The 19855-nt window shown below is 45.8% G+C and overlaps 3 protein-coding genes and 1 long non-coding RNA gene across 4 annotated transcripts; 2 read left to right on the top strand and 2 right to left on the bottom strand.

Annotated features, from left to right (window-relative positions):
* Positions 1 to 218: 218 nt before the first annotated feature.
* Positions 219 to 4929, top strand: LOC127306719 (shaggy-related protein kinase alpha). Its single transcript, XM_051337416.2, has 13 exons — positions 219 to 571; positions 1400 to 1657; positions 1745 to 1837; positions 2121 to 2180; positions 2287 to 2559; positions 2654 to 2728; positions 2901 to 2957; positions 3028 to 3168; positions 3563 to 3613; positions 3694 to 3789; positions 3866 to 3949; positions 4202 to 4304; positions 4444 to 4929. Exons 1-13 carry the CDS (start codon positions 512 to 514, stop codon positions 4503 to 4505), a joined length of 1413 nt encoding a protein of 470 aa, XP_051193376.1. The 5' UTR covers positions 219 to 511; the 3' UTR covers positions 4506 to 4929.
* Positions 4930 to 6987: 2058 nt separating this feature from the next.
* On the top strand, positions 6988 to 11413 carry LOC127306702 (probable E3 ubiquitin-protein ligase XBOS33). Its single transcript, XM_051337392.2, has 10 exons — positions 6988 to 7423; positions 7511 to 7570; positions 7920 to 7991; positions 8089 to 8297; positions 8380 to 8540; positions 8622 to 8680; positions 8783 to 8829; positions 8997 to 9140; positions 9782 to 9876; positions 10525 to 11413. Exons 1-10 carry the CDS (start codon positions 7247 to 7249, stop codon positions 11067 to 11069), a joined length of 1569 nt encoding a protein of 522 aa, XP_051193352.1. The 5' UTR covers positions 6988 to 7246; the 3' UTR covers positions 11070 to 11413.
* LOC127306712 (uncharacterized) lies at positions 11370 to 13181 on the bottom strand. The gene is made up of 4 exons (XM_051337405.2): positions 12955 to 13181; positions 12328 to 12805; positions 11972 to 12239; positions 11370 to 11882 (listed from the first exon to the last, which is right to left on the bottom strand). Exons 1-4 carry the CDS (start codon positions 12974 to 12976, stop codon positions 11544 to 11546), a joined length of 1107 nt encoding a protein of 368 aa, XP_051193365.1. The 5' UTR covers positions 12977 to 13181; the 3' UTR covers positions 11370 to 11543.
* A 1885-nt stretch (positions 13182 to 15066) lies between these two features.
* Positions 15067 to 18098, bottom strand: LOC127306694 (uncharacterized). Its single transcript, XR_007854813.1, has 2 exons — positions 17293 to 18098; positions 15067 to 15333 (listed from the first exon to the last, which is right to left on the bottom strand). It is a non-coding gene; the product is annotated as an uncharacterized lncRNA (long non-coding RNA).
* Between the last annotated feature and the right edge of the window lie 1757 nt (positions 18099 to 19855).

Genomic DNA, 19855 nt, shown 5'->3' with positions numbered 1-19855 from the left:
AACGCCTGATTTTAGTTTAGGTTTTACTTTAAGTCTATGTAAATTATGTTTGAATCAAACGGAGGTTGTATGTGGCAGGCTGGAGGCAAATACAATTATGCAGGCAAATACAATTATGATGTCCATTGTCAAGATCTCCAAAACTTTGCCACTCTGGCGAGCAACAAGCGGAGGTGAGAATGAGAAGAGACAGAAAGAGAGTCAAAAGCTAAAAAAAGCAGCGAGGAATCTAATCTAGTGGTGTACCACCCTTCCTCCCTCCCCCTCCCTCCGTTTCCCCTCCAAAAAATTTCACCTCCCACTGCGCCATCGCGTCCACGACTGCCGAAGCTTCCAGACCCTTCTACGGCCTCGCCCGCCGTCGCCGTTCCCTCCTCTCACGGGTCGCCGCCTCCGGCAGCGGCGAGGCTGCTTCGCGGAAGGCGGAGCTGCACTGGTTGGGGGGGACGGACGGTGCTAGGGTTTGTGTCCGGGTTCGGGCCGCGGCAGCCGGCGGCGCCCGCGTAGGAGGATGCATATGATGCGGCGGCTCAAGAGCATCGCCTCAGGCCGCTCCTCCGTCTCCGATCCGGTGCGCATCCTCCTTCTCTCTCTCTCTCTACCCCTACCCCCGGTAAGCGATTTGGCGTCTCGGCCGCTCGCGGGAAGCTGCATTTGGTGTCAATGGCCTGAAACCAACCCGCCGGTTCCTTCTCGCGGATCTTCTTAATCTCAGCATCCGTGGTTTGCTTGGTTGCTAGTAGCATTCTTTTATAGAAAATGTACGACCTGTTTCGCTGTCAGGTGGAAAATGCTTCGGTACGATGTTGGCATTGAGCTACTTGCGCTTGTTTGCTTCTGCTAATCATTTGTGAGGTTGGACAAAAATGACAACATTTTGCCACCAATGCTGCAGCACCGTGAAATGTATTATTTCCTAATAAGCATGATTCATCTATTTCATAAGTTCATGAAGAGATTTGATGCTCCATTTCTGCCCTCATGGTTGTTTGGTACCTTATACACTCCATTGGTTCTTCAGGCAAAAATAGTTTTCTGCATTGATTGGTCAGGAATTGTCTACCATATAACTATTGCCCTTGGGTCCTTTTTGCTAATTTCCCATAGTGTAACCATGCCCTGTGCAGCCTCAGAAGCCTTCTTGCGAACAAAAGCTTCGTTGCACAAATTACAAAACATTGAAAAAGAGCAAGCGTATTTTGTTACAAGATATTGGGCAGTGTAATTGTCGATTGGTGAAATTTTTTGATGGATGCAGTTTGTTTGTTGTTGTTTGGGACAGCCAGAAAATGGCTTCCATTGTGGCAGGAAATATTGATTTCTGTGATTGTAGTGGCTTATAGCCTCTCTATGCTTCTCTAGTTGCAAACATTCATATCCAAATTATTGTCCTTATCAGGGTGGTGACTCTGGCTCAAAAAGGCCAAAGTTTGATCAGGATGGTACGGGAGATATTGTCGTCGAACCACATCTACCTAATGATAAACCTATGCGTCTAGACCAAGAGTCATCATCATCATCCTCTCATAGAGATGCTGAGGCAAGCACATCTACTAGTATGAATCCTGCTAAAACTGAAGAAACAGCTGCAGATCTTCCAGAAGGAATGAATGATATGAAGATAAGCGATGATAAAGTTGATGGCCATAACGATAAGGTTATTTTGTTTTCTCAGTTCATGGCTTGTTGATTTGACGCCATTTATTCTTTTCCTATTTGTGTGATCTTTTTTTTCTGACTGTAGGACGCTGAAGGGGTTGCCGTTGATGGAAATGGAACAGAAGCAGGTCAGATCATTGTGACAACGATAGGAGGTCAAAATGGGAAGCCAAAGCAGGTGATGCCTTTTTCAATATATCCACTACTCTCTCATACATTCTCTAGTGCCGGATACTTAAGTCTTAAGGCAGTAACTTCGTATTGGAAACCTTCTTATGCTCCATTGATGAAAATTAGTAATTTTGGGAACTCTTATTTATAAAATTCTGCATTATGGTGCATTTTATAGGAATGTGCGTCGTTGGTTTTCCTGTGGCTGTGTGTTGTAGCATCAAACTATTCCCTGGGATTTCAACAGCCTGGTATTGATGATACTAATATATACTCTAATTGTTTTACAGAAGGTCTCGTACATGGCAGAACGTGTTGTTGGGACTGGTTCATTTGGTGTAGTATACCAGGTGTGTTAATTGGCCATCTTCACCCTCATACATCACTATACTTTCTCTTACTGAGTATATCGTAATGCTGGGGCCATGAAGTCATTGATAATATCATGTACAACAGGCCAAGTGCTTGGAAACTGGAGAGACTGTTGCCATTAAGAAGGTGCTGCAGGATAAGAGATATAAGAACAGAGAGCTCCAAACGATGCAATTACTTGACCATCCAAGTGTAGTTCAGCTAAAGCATCATTTCTTTTCGACAACAGAGAGGGGTGAAGTTTACCTAAACCTTGTACTTGAATACGTCCCGGAGACAGTTTATCGTGTCGCCAAATACTATAATCGGATGAACCAGCGTGTACCCATACTATATGTTAAGTTGTATACCTATCAGGTTCGTGAGATGTTCCACTGCAGTGTATAGATTCTTTCAGACAGTTAGTTTCGGTGATTCTCAAAAAGTTTTTTGTTGTTCCATCTTTTCATAGATGTGCCGGGCCCTTGCATATATCCATCGTGTTGTTGGTGTATGCCATCGAGATATTAAGCCACAGAATCTATTGGTAAGTCTCCTTAGGCTTCTTTATTAGACATATCTTCTTGCTTGAACAGTGCAGCATCATTGCATGCTTGCCGGTTCTCTCATTCAATGAAGTGACCACCTACAATATGTGAAATATTATTTCATTATATCATAAGTAACGATCAACTTACTGCAACTGATCAATCTTTCAGGTCAATCCACATACACATCAACTTAAGCTTTGTGATTTTGGGAGTGCTAAAAAACTGGTATGCTCGAGTCAGTTATTTTCTTGGTATTGTGTTTTACATGTATTGACAGCACACGATCCCATTTCAGGTCCCTGGAGAGCCAAACATCTCGTACATTTGCTCGCGGTACTATAGGGCTCCTGAGCTAATATTTGGAGCTACTGAGTATACCACAGCAATTGACATCTGGTCTGTTGGTTGTGTACTAGCTGAGCTTCTGGTTGGTCAGGTATAGAATCTCATTCATTAGTTGAGGTTATACTTATTTAATCAATTCCACTTGATTCCTAAGGGGACGTAATTTTGGTTTATCATTATAGAGTCTATTACTCGTAATTGCTTAAAGAACATTGGAGTTTCTAAACATTAGAATGTGATCAGCAACATCCAGAAGGCGCCCTATCATATCACTGAACATATTTAGATTTGCATAAATCAAGTTCTGTTAAAGTACACACATATCTTATCAAATTTATTTGACATTGTTTCATTTTAGAAGGCTAATACTTAAATGGAGAAAGTCAAATTAATAATTACTGTTATGTTGGTAAACTCTTTTCTGTGCATGAGCTGGACTTTTTGTTCACTTCTCTTTTTTTCTCTCCTGAACATTGAAATGGCAGCCTCTGTTTCCTGGAGAAAGCGGTGTTGATCAATTGGTCGAAATAATAAAGGTCTGTATCTCCTGCCAAACCATCGAGTCCAGTAATGTAGGTTCATAGAGTTAAAACAGTATTTCTTCTGCCAATTCCAGATTTTGGGTACCCCAACAAGAGAAGAAATCAGATGCATGAACCCGAACTACTCTGAATTTAAATTCCCTCAGATAAAAGCTCATCCCTGGCACAAGGTTAGTAGTCCTTCCAATGTTTGTTCTGTTAGCCTAGGCCGCTGTAATCTGCTTGCCTAATTTTCTTCTGCTGTAGCTTTTTGGTAAGCGCATGCCACCTGAAGCGGTTGATCTGGTGTCAAGGCTACTTCAGTACTCACCTAGTCTGCGCTGCACAGCTGTAAGAATGATTTTATGCTTGAGCCATTTGAACCAACCAATGAACATATCAGAACGGAATTACGGATGCATTGCTTGCTAACACTAAGTTCTGAACTCTCCTTCAGTTAAAATGCAACACCTTTTTTGCTTCTAAGTTGTCGTGTTACCTTGGCATCTACGAATCATCACCCTACTAAATTGGGGATAAAGAAGAAAAATCCTTGAAGAATTGAGTACTGTTCTAACAAAAAATTCCTGATTATACTTGCAGGTTGACGCTTGTGCCCATCCATTCTTTGATGAACTGCGGGATCCTAAGACCTGCTTGCCAAATGGACGGTCATTACCACCATTGTTCAACTTCTCAGGAGCTGGTAAGTAGTAACTTGTAGTTCTTTCCGTGAAGGGAAACTAAAGCTGTGCAATTATTCTGAGAAGTAAAAAACTTCATTGTACTGCTGAGCTTTTCTAAACCCTTTTACATTACACAACAACTGTCATGGTGGGCTGCAGAGCTAGAAGGCCTCCCCGTTGAGCTACTCCACCGGATCATTCCTGAACATATGAGGAAGTGAAGAAGTGGCTGCAGGAACACTGTCTCTCTCCATTAGCGCGCAGCGACGTGCGGGCAAGACAGGGCAACACGCATCAGCTGGGTCATCTGGAGTGGACTCTCATCAACACGCATCAGCGCGGTCCTGCCCAGCGCTAGAGAAGGTCAACCGGGCCATGGCCCAGGGCCCACAACAGTGTGAGCCCTCTTTTTAAGTGTATGTGTTATGTCAGTTTGATGAAAGAATAGTACTCCATGTCACACTTTTCTAGCCTTTTCCCAGTGAAGCATGAAATTATTCAAAAAGAAAAGTGAAGCATGAAATGATGATATCATGCTTCCGTGGACTTCATTGGCAGCAGGGTGTTCAGAGAAGTAATGTATGCACACTATTATCGATAGGGATTCAAATTCGAATCCCATAGCAGAGGCATTCATGGTTGCTACCCTTTGACTCGCTAGCCCAATTGCCGACAGATGCGTTTAAGACCCAGCATAAATATACTGTTAGGATTGCTTCTATGCAAGTGCGATAGATACGACCAGATCTGTTATCGGCTCTATTTAAAACAAGAATCTGGTCTACTTACATGTGCCTATGATATGAGAGGATGCAGATTTCTTATCTGGCCAACCCTGATCTGGAGAAAGGGAAGAGGACAAGCGTAGTAGCTCACCGAAACCCCACCAGATAGCCGAGGGCGGCGCCTTCTTTATCCTGGATACTTTACTTGCAAGGTTGGTGTCTTGGTGACAAGTTGGCAAGGTAGGAGGAGTGACGATTTTTTTTTTTTTTTTTTTTTTTTGTGTTAGTTAACTGGATGCCAGGAGAAGACAAGTATGTCGATGGTCCGTTGGAGTAAAGAATTTTCAGATATTTTTTGGAAGGTTTTGATTTCAGGAAGGCGATATTCCATCCGGCTGTATCGATTGATTGGCTGAAACCAGAGAGGGCCTACATGAAAGTTAAGTACCATGACACTGATGAAACTTAGGGCCTGGACCTCCATGTTGTTCTAACGGTGGAGATATTTTCCGATTTTATTAAGAAGCATTGGCAATTTGAAAGATGATGCAGGGTGTCACTCAGTTAGTCAGTTCTTAATAACTAGGATGGGTATTTGCTTACTTAAGAATCATCAGTGACAGTGCGACACTGACTCGTTGTAAACCATAATAAGTGACAGTGACTTGTTTAATCATCGAGGTGGTTGCTCACAGGCAGCAAATGCCGTCTATCGGTCGATTTCATCAGAAACTTGTCCCGTGTCCCAACCGAAGATACTACTACTTTGTTGGCTCTACTTCTCTCTGGCCCCATTCCATTGTACTGATACTATCTTCCGACGACAACGAGCCTGCCGTCCATATCAAAACATGTGATCTCCAGGCGCCCAACGCACACCCCACCCGCCCTACAACATTGACCCCATATGTTTTTTTTTGAGAACACAGTACAACGCGGACGCTCACAAACACGCACGTACAAACACCCCTATGAACGCACGCACGCACACCCTACCCCTATGAGCACCTTCGAGGGACTGAGCCGGCATATCTTGAGGTTGACGAAGTCACCACTGGCGCCTCGCTGTTGACGGGCACGTCACCTACCACTGAAAGCATAGCGCCGGTTAAATCCTGGAATAATCCAGGTAAATGCAAACACCCATGCCAAGTCTAGGACTTGAACCTGGGTGGGCTGGTTCCACCACAGGGGACCTAACCACCAGAGCCAAGCTCTGTTTGCAACATTGACCCCATATGTAAACGAAAACGACACTGAACCCATCTTTGTTCCACGTTTGTATTTTTCATTTGAAGATTACAAAGTAGAGCGCACTCCGGACATCGATCATAGTACATGAAGCGCATGTTTGGGGTTTTAGAAGAGGTTGGAGTGAATTCCTGTGAAATTGCGATATAATTCCCTAAAACCATTCCTCTGATCCAAAGACTATACGATCCCGAATAAGCCGAAATATGCAAGAGATGGTCCTACAACCAATTTTGTGTTTATAGATGATACAAACAGTCAATTAGTGGTTACTCGTTAGGTAGTATGGCTAATCACACATCAATGGCAACTTTATTGGACGCACTAAAGGTAAACGGAAAGCAAAGTGAAATATCTTGAATTTTGTGTGGCCATCATCCCGGGAAACCAAAAAGGTGAAAACAAAAGTTTGGCCCGTGATTGCTATCATCTAAACCAACCCTGTCAGTCACTAAGCACACTGACACCTAACATAATCACACCCACACCACACCACACAAGCTGCTACTAATCTATCCTGGTTGTAATGGCCAATGGGACATGAGCCATGCTAGGTGAGATCTTTATAATTTTTTGTCACCATCTTAGTATGCTCTTGCCCTTCTCGGGCCCACACTTCAGTGGCACGGTCCAGTGGTAAACGTGCAATGAGATCATTTAAAATACCTAAGCTGAGGTGATTTAATCTTAACCTAGAGTATATAAAGTGATGAAAAAAAAAACAAAGCCAAGCCTTCTCATTCTTCTTCTTCTCTTTCTCCTTCCCCCTTCTTCCGGGCTTCAGAAAATTTGAGACCCCAGAACAGAGGACGCCAAGACGACCCACCACCCCAAATTCCCGCAAACTACGGGCGCACGCCTCGCCGCCGGCGAGCCCACCGACTGTCGCCTCCGGCAGCTAGTTGGCTACAGCTCCCTCGCGCCTGTGCTGTATCCGTGGCCACGGAGACGCCGCTCGCCGGCGAGGGGCGGCGGCGGCGGCGGCGATGGGGAACTCGCTGGGGTGCTCGGCGTCCGGCGAGCGGCTGGTGTCGGCGGCGCGGGACGGAGACGCCGTCGAGGCGCGCATGCTGCTCGAGCTCAGCCCTGCGCTCGCGCGCTACTCCACCTTCGGCGGCCTCAACTCCCCGCTCCATTTCGCCGCCGCTAAGGGCCACCTCGACGTCCGTGCTGTTTTCCTTGCCCCGTTATGTTTTTTTGCGTTTTTTTACTGTTCGATTTGATCAGCGAGTCGGTTGTCTTATGTGCAGATTGTGACGCTCTTGCTGGAGAAGGGTGCGGATGTGAACGCGCGGAACTACTGTGGTCAGGTAGGCAGATCTTTCTGTTTTATGCCATTTCATGGTTTGAAATGTAAGATCTGTCATTCAGACGTACTAGTAAAATCATCAACTCTTGTTTCATGTTTTTATATGATAAAAGTTGTTTGAGGATTCAGTGTTTTTTCTTATGTTGCTCTGCTCTGTGATGGCATAAAAGACTTGATCTTGCAATATCCAGACAAACAAAAAATTGAGGTCTCGTAGGTAGTGCTTTCGTGGTGTCCTCTGCTTGGCCACAGGGTAGATATGGGTTATGTTTCGATCCGTTTCTACAATCTTTATCTGAGTCGAAAACATTTTGCTGATTTTTACCATTTATTTGGATGTATGGATGAAGACTGCGTTGATGCATGCATGCCGGCACGGACACTGGGAGGTGGTTCAGATGCTCTTGCTCTTCAAATGCAATGTATGGTATTTGTAATATTGTCTTCACCGTGTGTTCCATTTCTCTGCCCTGACACCGGGACGGTGCTGACTGCTCTTTGTGTTTGGGTGCTTGGAAGGTTACCAGGGCGGATTACTTGAGTGGTCGAACGGCATTGCACTTTGCAGCACACGATGGACTTGTTCGGTGTGTAAGGTTGTTACTTGCTGACTACGTCCCAAGTGTGTCGTTGGACGATAGTGCCTCTTCGGTGGCAGATGGCGGTGATAGCCAGGCGAATAGCGGCAGCAGTCCTACTTCTTCAGTGGGACTGAAGTTCAATGAACCGTACATATTGCCAAGTGTCAATCTACTGTCATCTTTTCTGTATGGAATAATTAGCAATTAATTGTATACCATCTTTGTTCAGTGCTCGTGTGAGGTACATCAACAAACCTGCTGATGGCGGCGTTACAGCTCTCCACATGGCAGCTTTGAATGGCCATTTCGATTGCATGCAATTGTTGATTGAATTAGGTGCAAATGTGTCAGCTGTCACATTTCCCTACGGAAGTACATCAAATTTGATAGGCAAGTGATGGTTCTGAGTTCAGATGATATGCAGTAATCTTCTTACTCAATTAGTTATTCATTTATGTCTTTACGGATCAGGAGCTGGCAGTACCCCTTTGCATTACGCAGCCGGTGGCGGTAGTCTGGAGTGTTGCCAGGTATGTTAGCAGCATCGCTTTTTGGACAACTAGCAGTTATCGACTGTACTTGCTGCATCAGGAATTGATTTGTTCTGATATTTGTTGATGCCACCATTGCAGGTGCTTCTTTCAAAAGGTGCTAGCAGGTTGACACTTAATTGCAATGGGTAAGAATCTGCTGTGTAATAAATAGTGCCAAGTGGTATCTAAAAATCGAAATTGAGCGTACCACCACAGATATTGATTAATTAGCTTGGCTGGCACTGTTTGAACCTAACTTATATCTTATAGCTTTATTATTTCAAACAATTACTAACATGTATCTTGTTCTTAGGTGGCTTCCCATGGATGTTGCTAGGATATTTGGGCGGCGTGGCTTGGAGCCATTGCTCTCTCCAAATTCACACACTGTTATCCCTGCAATTCAGCCATCTAGTTACCTAGCGTTGCCACTTATGAGCATACTAAATATAGCCAGGTAAAATATCGATTTTGTCTGCTTTAGGTAAAATATAATGACTGTTCTTACTTCTATGGACAACAATAAGTGCTGCTTGATTTGTGAATCCGTGCTTTTTGAGAAAGCACACTATTACGCAATTAAATCAGTTTTTTTTGGGAAGCTGGACAGGAGCTCTGTCTATTTCATAAAGAAAAGAGTTGTCCACTTTATTGGGAGAAAACTGGGCGAAAACCAGTTTATTAAATCAGTTTCATTTTGCATATTGTCTGATCTGGTATTTATAAACATTTGGGCCAGATTATGTGTCTTGTGGAATTGCATTGGTTTCAGAAATACTTGCAGAAACACAAATACTGCACAAGGCAAACTGCTGTAGTAGGTTCTTGGGGTAGGACAGGCATAGAGCAAACATCGGCTCTTATGCTGTGTTTTATCATCCTCAATGGGTTCAGTCCCCATCGCGTAGTTACTTTTTCTGCTAAGGAATAGGTTGTGTTTACTTTCAAATTGCCTTGACTCAAACATATTTGAGTTAATTCCTAGATCGAACCGAGAGTGCATTTGTTGACTTATTTCACCTTATAGCAAGTGCTTGCAGCTCTAACTTTATAATGATACACTTCATGTTTATAGATCTTCTTTTTGTGCCTTTGCAGAGAATTTGGGTTGCAACACACCATATCCTCTGTGGTGGATGATAGCGATCTTTGTGCAGTTTGCCTGGAACGGTCTTGCTCTGTAGCTGCTGAAGGTGGGAACAACGTTAAACACTTGCATTAAAATTATCTCATTCCTTAAGGACAAAGATATATTGTGCAGAATTCTCAATGATGCTTGGATAAAAAAAGATCATAGTAATTTGTCAGGAGATGGACATGCTCCAACTTAATCTAAGCTCATTCTATTTCTGAATATGTTTAATGTGTTAGTATTTATGCTTTAATCTTGAATCTGCACTAGTCCGTCATCTTCTCTATCCATAAGTTTTTTTTTGTTGGAGAATAACACTAGTCGATCACGAACTTGAAACAATTAACGGGCTGTCAAATAGTCCTTGCTGTACCGATAAGTTCAGGTGACCATTCAATGGCATAATATTCTGCAAACGAAGCTCAAATTTTATATCCTTACAGGTGCATATGATGCCACCCTTTTGTGAATTACCTTATTTTACAAATGCTAAAAAACAAAAATAATAGCAGAGACGTGAAACCAAATACTATAGCACTGATGGCGCTTGTGCAGCCTGAAACTTGCCTGTGTGGAGTGGTTTTAAGGTTTCATGAAGTCATATGTTTTTTCAGTAGGTTTTCACTTAATCATGTGCGTCACATTACAGTACACACAGCTATGTGAAAAATGCAGTGATGGTATCTAACATTACATTCTGTTCTTTCAGGCTGTGGTCATGAGTTCTGCATCAAATGTGCTCTGTATCTTTGCTCGACTAGCAACGTCCGTGTCGAGTTCACAGGCCCGTCTGGGTCGATCCCATGCCCTCTCTGTCGGAATGGAATAATGGCATTCACTAAGTTGCCGAGCACACCGACCTCAGATGGGTTTAAATCAAGCTCTGCACTCACATTCTGCAATCCATGCATTCTGAACACCCGATCCGTAGACTCCCCAGCAACTGTCTGCAAAGCTGAAATCAGGCGCAACCGTGTCGCAGCTGTCTCTTCTGAGCTAGTCTGTCCACTCACCTGCAGCCCATTTCCCTCGTCCGCCCTCCAAACCTACAGGTGCAGCGACGATGATCCATGCGGCTCAACAGAAACACAGGATGGCTCTGAGGTGCAGTCTCCACGGCCCTCACACAGCGCAAGTACTGAGCTGGATAAGAGAGGAGAGCAGGATATTGACCAGACCACCTGCTCAGGCATGTTCTGGAGTCGCAGAAGCTGTCAGAGGGAGCAGCAGTGCAACGCGGAGATCAATGCTTGATTCCTTACTCCCTGGTTGTGAATATATTTGGATTCATAGCAGCTCAATGCGGGAGATGATCAGCGGGCCTCCCGGGCTGTGTTTCTTTTTCTCCTATTTGCAGCCAAGATTTTGGTGGTTGTTGATCATGCAGCTTTTGGCTGCTATAGGTTTTACTGTGTTGTAACATTTGGGTCACGTTTACGGTGTTAGATCATAGCTTGAAAATAACTAGTCAGTTATTGTTCTTTGTAGCTGTTTGTAAATTAAACAGTTTGGCTGAGGGCTTCTTCTGATTGTGAGGATAAAATTCATGTAAAATGACATCAAATTACCCTCTGATGATATATATTGATATTTCATAATCTCTTCAGGTTTTTTCTACAGTACTGTAGTGGTTCAGCTGAGCTCACATGAAAGAGATATATTCTTTTTTTCTTCAGCATTGCTTTCTACTACAGTTCTCTACCTACGGAGGATCAGGCGTCCTTGGTTTCATGACGCACAGACACCACCGGCGGCGGTTGTACAGTTACCGGCCGGCCCTGGTAGGAGCGTGCTGACGATCCTGTCACCGAGACCTGGCACCGCGGACAGGAAGTGCCCCACTCCGGCGAGCTCGTGGTAGCTGATCCAGCCAAGCCGGTTGCATATGTGCCGCTGCAGCTGCACCGGCACGACGCCGTCCTCATCGCCCTGGAACAGATGGACTGGAAACGGCGGCGCCTCCTTCCCAAGGTCTGTCGGCTCGAACTCCGGCCAGCGCCCAAACATCACCGCCATGTCGCGGTAGAACGACTCCTGCACTCCCTGCTGCGTAGCTGCCTTCGCCCTCTGCACAACGCGAAGCACACGATCGGTAATGTTTCGATCATATCGCCATGGCCTTAACATGGTGGTCGGTGGAGGAAGAGACAGCGAACCTTTTGGAACATTCCGGTGGAGAGGGCCATGAGGCGGTTCTTCTCGTCTAGGGCGTTGGGGAAGGAGCCGGAGCCGCTGACGACGGTGGAGGTTGGCAGCCATGGCTGGCTCATCCACCAGTGCAGCAGCCAGGGCGCGTAGTAGGCGACGCGGAGCGACCACTGGTCGCCCAGCGGCTGCCGCCGGTACAGCTGCCGTGCCACCCCCCTCGGCAGCCCCGACCACCGGTAGTTTATCACCGGCGCCATCATGGCCACTCCGGCCAGCCTGCACGACTCAATTGGCAGTAGAACCAGTCAGTCTCGTTGAACATGACACACGGTCTGCAGTTTCAGTATGTACGACTTTCACCTACCTATGTGGGATGTACTTGAAAGATGCCCACGCCGCGTGGCAGCCGAGGGAGGAGCAGATGAGGTGGAACTTGTCGCCGAGGTCAAGCGCGTCGGCGAGGTCCTCGACGTCCAGCGCCGCGCTCCGCAGCGACCGGCGCGGGTCGGGGTGGCTCTCGCCGTACCCGGCGCGGTCGAACGCCACCATGTACACGCCCAGCTCCTCCAGCAGCGCCTGCGAGGCGCGGGGCGAGTCCATGCGGCTGCCGGAGAAGCCGTGCGAGTAGACGACCTTGAACCGCGCGCCGTCCCGGCTCACGCCGGACTCGGCGTACGCCAGGAACCGCCCGTCCCGCGTCCGCACCCTCGGCGCCGTCACCGGCGGCCCTCCAGGCGCCCCGCACGGCGTCGGCGGCGGAGGACGGACGGCGCGCGCGAACAACGCCGCCGCCAATGCCACCACCATCAGCACCAGCAGCCCCACCGGCGTGCTCCCGTTCCCTGCATGTACGTACACAGGTTAAACTCAGTCAGGCATAACGTACGTACGACGACATGGCGTGCATGCGTCTGATCACGTATCCAAATTGCTGCATTTCTTCTTCTTCAGCAGCAGTTTTGCGGATGAAGTTTCGTAGTGCAGTTGTTACCTGTGGTATTGGCAGCAGCCATTGTAGACGATGCAGGGGCTGTGGAATTCTTATCAAATGGATGATGGGGCTGTGTGGCGTTGTTGGAGCAGGACGAGGACCGCTTATTATCAAGTGTGTTAGGTGTTGGGGCTAAGCTAGTGCGAGCTGAATAGTAGTGGTGACACTTTGCTGAAAACGAAGCACGTAGTGGAGGCCAGGGCAGGGATCTTCACGCCAACCTACTATCGTCCATGTATTCTCGGTCACACCACCCAGCAAAAACTTCTCACCTTCACCTACCACAAATTAAAAGGGTTCTTCTCCCATGTACACCTGGCAGGTAGCTCTGCTTACTTCAGTAAGCTCTCTCTTCGTCAAAAGATAATCTTGGACGACAAATACTCCCTCCCTTCGTATTTAGTTGATTTTGATTAGAACCATAGCTAGTTCATTTATCTTATGTTCGTGCATCGATTAAAATCGAACAGAGGTAGTATATGCCATACTTGTGTAGGCATTCTTGCGTTCTAAACACTCCCTGCCTGTTGGTAATCTAAAACTCGCGGACACAGCTGCCCGTACATTTGTTTTGAGTTGGATGAGCTAATAATCATTTGCTACTAATGATAATCGACCCTTTCCGGTCTTGAAACATATGACCTATGGGCTATGGATGCAAGTGGACCATGAACATGATGATGATTTATACTTTTCAAAATGTGTATACAGACGTTTTATTTACATAGGTATGACATATAGGTGATGATGTTTCACAAAAGGTTACACCTTCTATGGGGAGGAATGGTGCCACCAAGGCGCCAAGAATCTTTTCTTGGCTCTGCTGCCTCCATTTTCAGGAGTATGCCGTCCATCAAACTTTGTAGTTGGAGTTGGTGAAGAAGTGTGAATGGAGAAACAAATCTACAATTGTATATTCTCTTCAAATTGGCATCTCATGTCAAAAGCACCTTTCTATAGTCTTCTCACCAACCCCAAAATTGTGACCTGTTGAGAGAGCCTGTAGGATCACCAACGAGAGGATGGCGATGGCCTTATGGGTCGGTAGTGTTCTTGGTAGGTAAAGACTAAAACTTCTTTCAGAAGCTCTTTTTTTTTTTTGTTAACAGTAACTTGTCAATGCACATTGTGTGGTGGTCAAGGTAGTGCTCCTTGACCTGCTTGCTTTATTAGAAAGTTTCTTTAGTATTTGTGTAAGCACCTAGCTTCTTATCCTTGGCTGCTTATCCGGAGATATGTGTTCCAAAATCAAACCTAGAAATCTCCACAAACAAAACTCAAAATAGTATAATATTTAGGAAATACTACAGTATATTTGCAACAGCACAAAAACGAAAGAAATCCAGTAATAAAGGATAGATGGTACTGCTGAGGCGGCATCAACGAAGCCCAGTTCATAACTATTAGCCCGAAGACTTGCGGTTGTGGTAGTTTGGTAACAAAGGATTAACCAAAACACAACATGGACTATCACTGCAGATTGGGTCGACGACGCACTCTGATGTCTGCGGCGAGGCCGTCAAAATCCGCGAGGATGCTTAGCTGCAGCCTACTGAACTTGAGTAGGACTTGAGGTAGGAGCGATAGCCGGCTGTGGACCTGTGGTTGTAACTGTAGAATAAACGACATGGGCATTGTTGAGGGGCATTGCTACAGAGTGCTCAGGCACCGGTTAGTCTTAGGGAGTGCTCCCCTTGTCTGAAACCGAAGTTTACCGGAAAAGGAAAGTGGTCCCATGTGGTCCCATGACTTGATAGCGACATGTTACTAAAACAGTAAATGTTCCCAGGACCTTTTATCGCTTAGTGCGGGCGTCAACGGAGGATGGTGCACCCCATCGACATGTGCAAATACGAGTATTAAAAGCATCAAGAGATCCAGCTGCCAGTCCGCAGCAAAAATTCCATAGATAAAATATGGAGTAGCAGAAATTACATGCGCTAGCAGGCACACCAAAGTAAAATAAAAAAGAAAGCATCTGGATTTACAAGGTAAAGCTTGTTTTTCCGCAAAAAAAATCTTGATCTAGAACAACTATTCGAGATTCAAACCAGGAAAACCGCACATGGTTCTTCATCTTTTTAGATGTAACGAAATTTCAACAAATTCCCGAGATGAAAATCATATGTTAAAGTTTGAAGGGGGAACACAGTAACATGCATGTATAATATGAGTTGAGTTTCCTGTCAACATCATGCAACATGAGAGGTAGATATCTCACAGTAGATGCACACACTGTACCAGCGCCCACTCCAACCACATGGAACATGCACATACATACTGTCAACGAGAACTAAACCAAATGAAGTTGAATATACTTTCCTAGGAACTTCCTCAGTGGTGTGGTTCCTCGAATTGTAGACCGCCATGGTTTGTTAACTGTGACAAAGTGACAAACATACACGTTAATAAACATAGTTGGTGTTGTATCATATAAATAGAAATTCAAAGAAAATTCATGCAAAAGTGCTAACTTCTCTGATGGAAGAAATGCACCTATTTTCCTGTTGCATGTAATTATCATGTGTTTAATTTATATTAAGATGTATAAAAATGCACCGTGTGAGCTTTATCAACCTAGAATGCAGCACCAAGGGAACACATGCAGAAGACAAACTACCACGAACGACAACAAAATCTGGTAACCAACAAGACCTGCAAAACTAAAACCAATACATACTAAATTCATGACGATTCAAAAGCAAACTTAGGTGAAAATTTGATAATCTCAGATATGGTTCACAGTTATACACGCAACAGCTAGTAAGACAAGTGAAAAAATACTACTATGTAACTCAAACTAAGTGCTTTAGCACTAGGAGGTGACTACTCAATCGTAAAACAAGAAAAATGAGCCAAGCTGCTAGGCCATGGTACGAATTGACTGGCACATACCGTAAGTAACTAGCAAGTACTAGTAGCAAAGAAGCAAGCATTTACACTCTGCATGACAAAAAAAGGAGGGGATCAAGCAGAGGAATAGGGCATGTGGACATGACATTTGGATTCAAATCCCTGTCCTAACATGTGGCGACATATTAATTCAGATCTGCATCAAAGAACATACATATGTCCTGACATGTGCTTAAGCTACTTCCTCTTCGTACCACTTTCTTAACTGCAAAGAGATCATGGTATATACTAATATACATCATGTTGAATCAAAGAAAAAAATCAGGAAAAACCTATTGTCTAATGTGGAACACAACTTGAGGGAATAAGATAATATACATCCTATGACTATACTAATACATCACATAGGCACATTTTCATTGAAAAATACATCTTGTTGAATAAAGAGAACTTCAGAAAAAACCTACGATCTAATCTGACCCAAAACTTGAGGGAATAAGATAGTACATCGCGTGTATATAATAATACATCACATATACACATTTTCATCGACAAAATACATCCAGTTGAATCAAGAAAAAAAATCAGTAAAAACATACCTTCTAATCTGACCCAAAACTTAAGGGAATAAAAAAAGTACATCCTTTGACTATAATAATATATTCCATATGCAAATTTTCATTAAGAAAATACATCAGGTTGAATCAAAAATAGTTTGGGAAAGAACCCTATTGTCTAATGTGAAACAAAACTTCAAGGGATGCAAAAGTACTTCCTATGATACAATAATATATCCCATATGCGCAGTTTGATTATGAAAATACATCTACCGAAAAATACATCATGTGAGCACACTAATGCTAACGCCAGATAACCAAGATGTATATATTACGGAAAATATACATCCTGCCATATAACCCAAAACAGCATTACAACAGCATGACTACGACTGAAAAATACATCCTACATACATCTGGTAATGTCGCGTACATGTATTATTGAACGAAATCTACATGTAATACCTGAGTCTACACCAAAACAGATAAAACACAACTCATGGAGGATGTAAACTGAAGCCGACCCCCCTCCCCCATGAACACGACCGTGCCTGCTCCTACCACCCAGCGCGGAATTAAGCAAAACTAGCAGTAGAGAAGCAATGGCGGAGGCCGCTCGGATTTGAACACTAACCAGCTGCTCGTGCCCGCGGCCTTCCTGCTTGTTTTCTCGGGTTCAGAACGAACAGTCCCCATCTACCGCGGAAACGGAGTTGAGATACTGACACGCACCCAAATTGAAGCTAGCAATCAATGGCCAACCCGAGTCCCTAGACTCTTGGAGACATATCCGCCAGTGTGAGCCTTCTAATTCAGATCTAGCTGCAGCATGCTCCTACGACCCAGTGCCAAATCGCCCGAAATCAAGGAAAACCCAAACCAGAAGTAGAGAAGCAATGGTGGGGGCCGAGCGATTTGAAACACTAACCAGACCGTGGGCGCTTCTTCGCGAGGATGAGCCGCCGATGGTCCTTCACCGACCCTTGCGCGGCGGTCATCGGCCTCCAATGCGTCGAATCAGGAGGTCGCGCTACCGAACGAACCTGTCCTCGTAATCGTCGTGACGTGGTCGAACTGGACGGGCGCTTCGTCCTCGTCCTCTAGGACGGCCGCGGCCTGCGGAGCGGCAACGGTGGCCATTGAGGGGCGGCGGAACGCGAGGAGCAGCCGCGGGTACGGCCGCAGCGACATCACGGAGGTGGCGAAAAGCGCACTGGAGTAGGCTGGACCCGCGCAAGTTGCGGCGGAAGAGGGAGGAGCGAGGTGGGAGGACGCGCAGGCCGCGGATGTGGCCATGGCGAGGGTGGTGGGTGGATGAAGCCGAGATAGTGGGGGTGGAGGGATGGATGCAGGGAGAGTCGATCCGCGCGACCCCGTCGTCGATGCTCCCCAATGCTCTCCCACAAGGAGTACACCCGACCCCGGCTGATTTCAGCGGGTCTTCTCGCCGCCGACGAGCCCAATTTACCGGTGGATTCGGGAGCTAGAGTGAGCCAAACCAAGAGGCGGGGAGGGGAATGGAGAGGATGAAGGAAGAGAGACACGCAGTGTCTTTACTTTGGACGGTAGCGCCGTTTCGTTCCAGCCACCAGATGGCGATCGGACGGACCTGAAGGTGGAGCACCGTGTAAGACCAGAGAGTGCCCAGGCAATAATTAGAATTTGGGATTGTTGAGGAGCCTTCCCGTGTTCAACGTTTCAGGACTGCACACCGCCAAGTACCCCAACTCAATAGTTCATTTTCTTCTTTGCTGCTAAGAGATCGGCGAGGTCAGGGAAATATATATTTGCCACCGAGAACCTGAACACAGACAATGTTCTTACATAGTTACATGTCGTCTTCGATGGAAATCAGAAATAGCCCAGATTTAACAACTCAGTGGGGCGAAAGATGTACTACCAAATGCAACCTCACAGCCTGCCTGGATTAAGTTCTTCTCGCCCTCATCAGAGCCTTGGGACCGGTGTACAGTTTGTCTCAGCAAATGTGCTCCACGTTGCAGCACAATGTGCTCCACGTTGCCGCACAGAATCTGATAATAATCGCAAGTCTTGTCAGTTGGTTGGTCAGGGAGAGCGAAAGAATCTCCATGTCAATCTCTCCTATCCAAAAGGTAACGTTCTGTTAAGCTCCACTTGCGGCGCAATTGGTACCTCGCATGAAAGCCAACCAACCTTTCCAAAGAAGAAAGTGGGGGACGTCCGAAAGTATATTGATTGGATGAGTGAACTCCTCTTGCGTAGTGGCATGTACGTCCCTCAAAGCAGCGCTGGGCTAGGCTCACTGGCTGGTACGGCTGAATTGACCGTTTTCTAGGACCGGCTGGTTGTCCTTCACCTGGTCTTTCTTCCTCTCATCCTTCTTAACCTACCTCACTTCTGCTAACTTCTAATCAACACAACTATATTCAAATCAAAATAAGTTGTAGATGAAAAATATGTGCGTCGATTAGGTGATTTCATTCTGACTATCGATTTCGAGTTTTGTTTGTTGTAAATCTTTAATTCCGTCTTCTTGTTTGTAGAGTTTTTGGCTGAATTTTATCAAATTTATCGCACATGGTTCGCCGTTTCAAAATTCCTTTAACGAGTAGCTTCACCTCGCTGTTTCGCACACTTCTCATGTTGTAATTTTTTTTCGTTTTGACGGATGTAGATGAACATATCTGTATTACGCTAATATATTGTAACTTGCACGTGTGAGAGGTGTCTTACATGTAGGCAGCGTAACCGCCTTGGCCACCGCCGGCGACATCAACATGGTGGCCTTTCCGCGCACCGGCGTGGTCTTGGTTGTGGTAGTGAGTGATGTCTTGCACGTGGTCACATCAACCTACTCCCGGAGGTGTAGAAGGTGGTGGAGGTGCTCATGGCTATGTTCATCTTCGTGGTGATCCACTAGCTGCGCCAGCGATGCTCGTTGGGCCTGCCGTCGTGGTCGGCATGCTCCCTTCCAATCCGCACTGCGTGCTCACCGCCGACATGCGCATACCTTGAGAACCATTTCAAGACCAAGTTCTGCGCCGACGACGAGGTGTGGCGGGCGCAACGAAAGGTAGCGAGCATGCTGACATAACTCACGACTAGTTCCACTTCTTCGAGTTTCGCGTGCTCACGGTGAGATCGCTGGTGGAGTTCGTGCATCGGTGGCTACTCCCAGTGCTAGCCACCGTTACTCAGTTCAAGTGTGGTGGTGTAAGTTACGCTCACCACGTGAACAAGTGGTGAGACTCAACTTGAGTAGAGAGACAACCGAACAATTTGGGCTTTCTGGCTCTCTGGATGCGACCTGGGTACCAAACGAAGTGAAGTACATGGTTTTTTTTGGTCTGTCTCCACCCATTAAGGCCCCCAGCGCCTGCCCCCGGGAGTCAAAAAATAGGACTGCGACCTACCAATCGCGCCCTTGGATCGCGCTCCCACTCTTCCTTCACGATCTTGATCGGTCAATTTCTACTTCGGTTTTCCGTTTCAGATCAACTCTCTGGAAA

This window comes from Lolium perenne, chromosome 1 (assembly GCF_019359855.2).
Source record: "Lolium perenne isolate Kyuss_39 chromosome 1, Kyuss_2.0, whole genome shotgun sequence".
Taxonomy (NCBI): Eukaryota; Viridiplantae; Streptophyta; class Magnoliopsida; order Poales; family Poaceae; genus Lolium; species Lolium perenne.
Note: the sequence above shows the minus strand (reverse complement) of the source record. Positions and strands in the feature narration are given on the sequence as shown.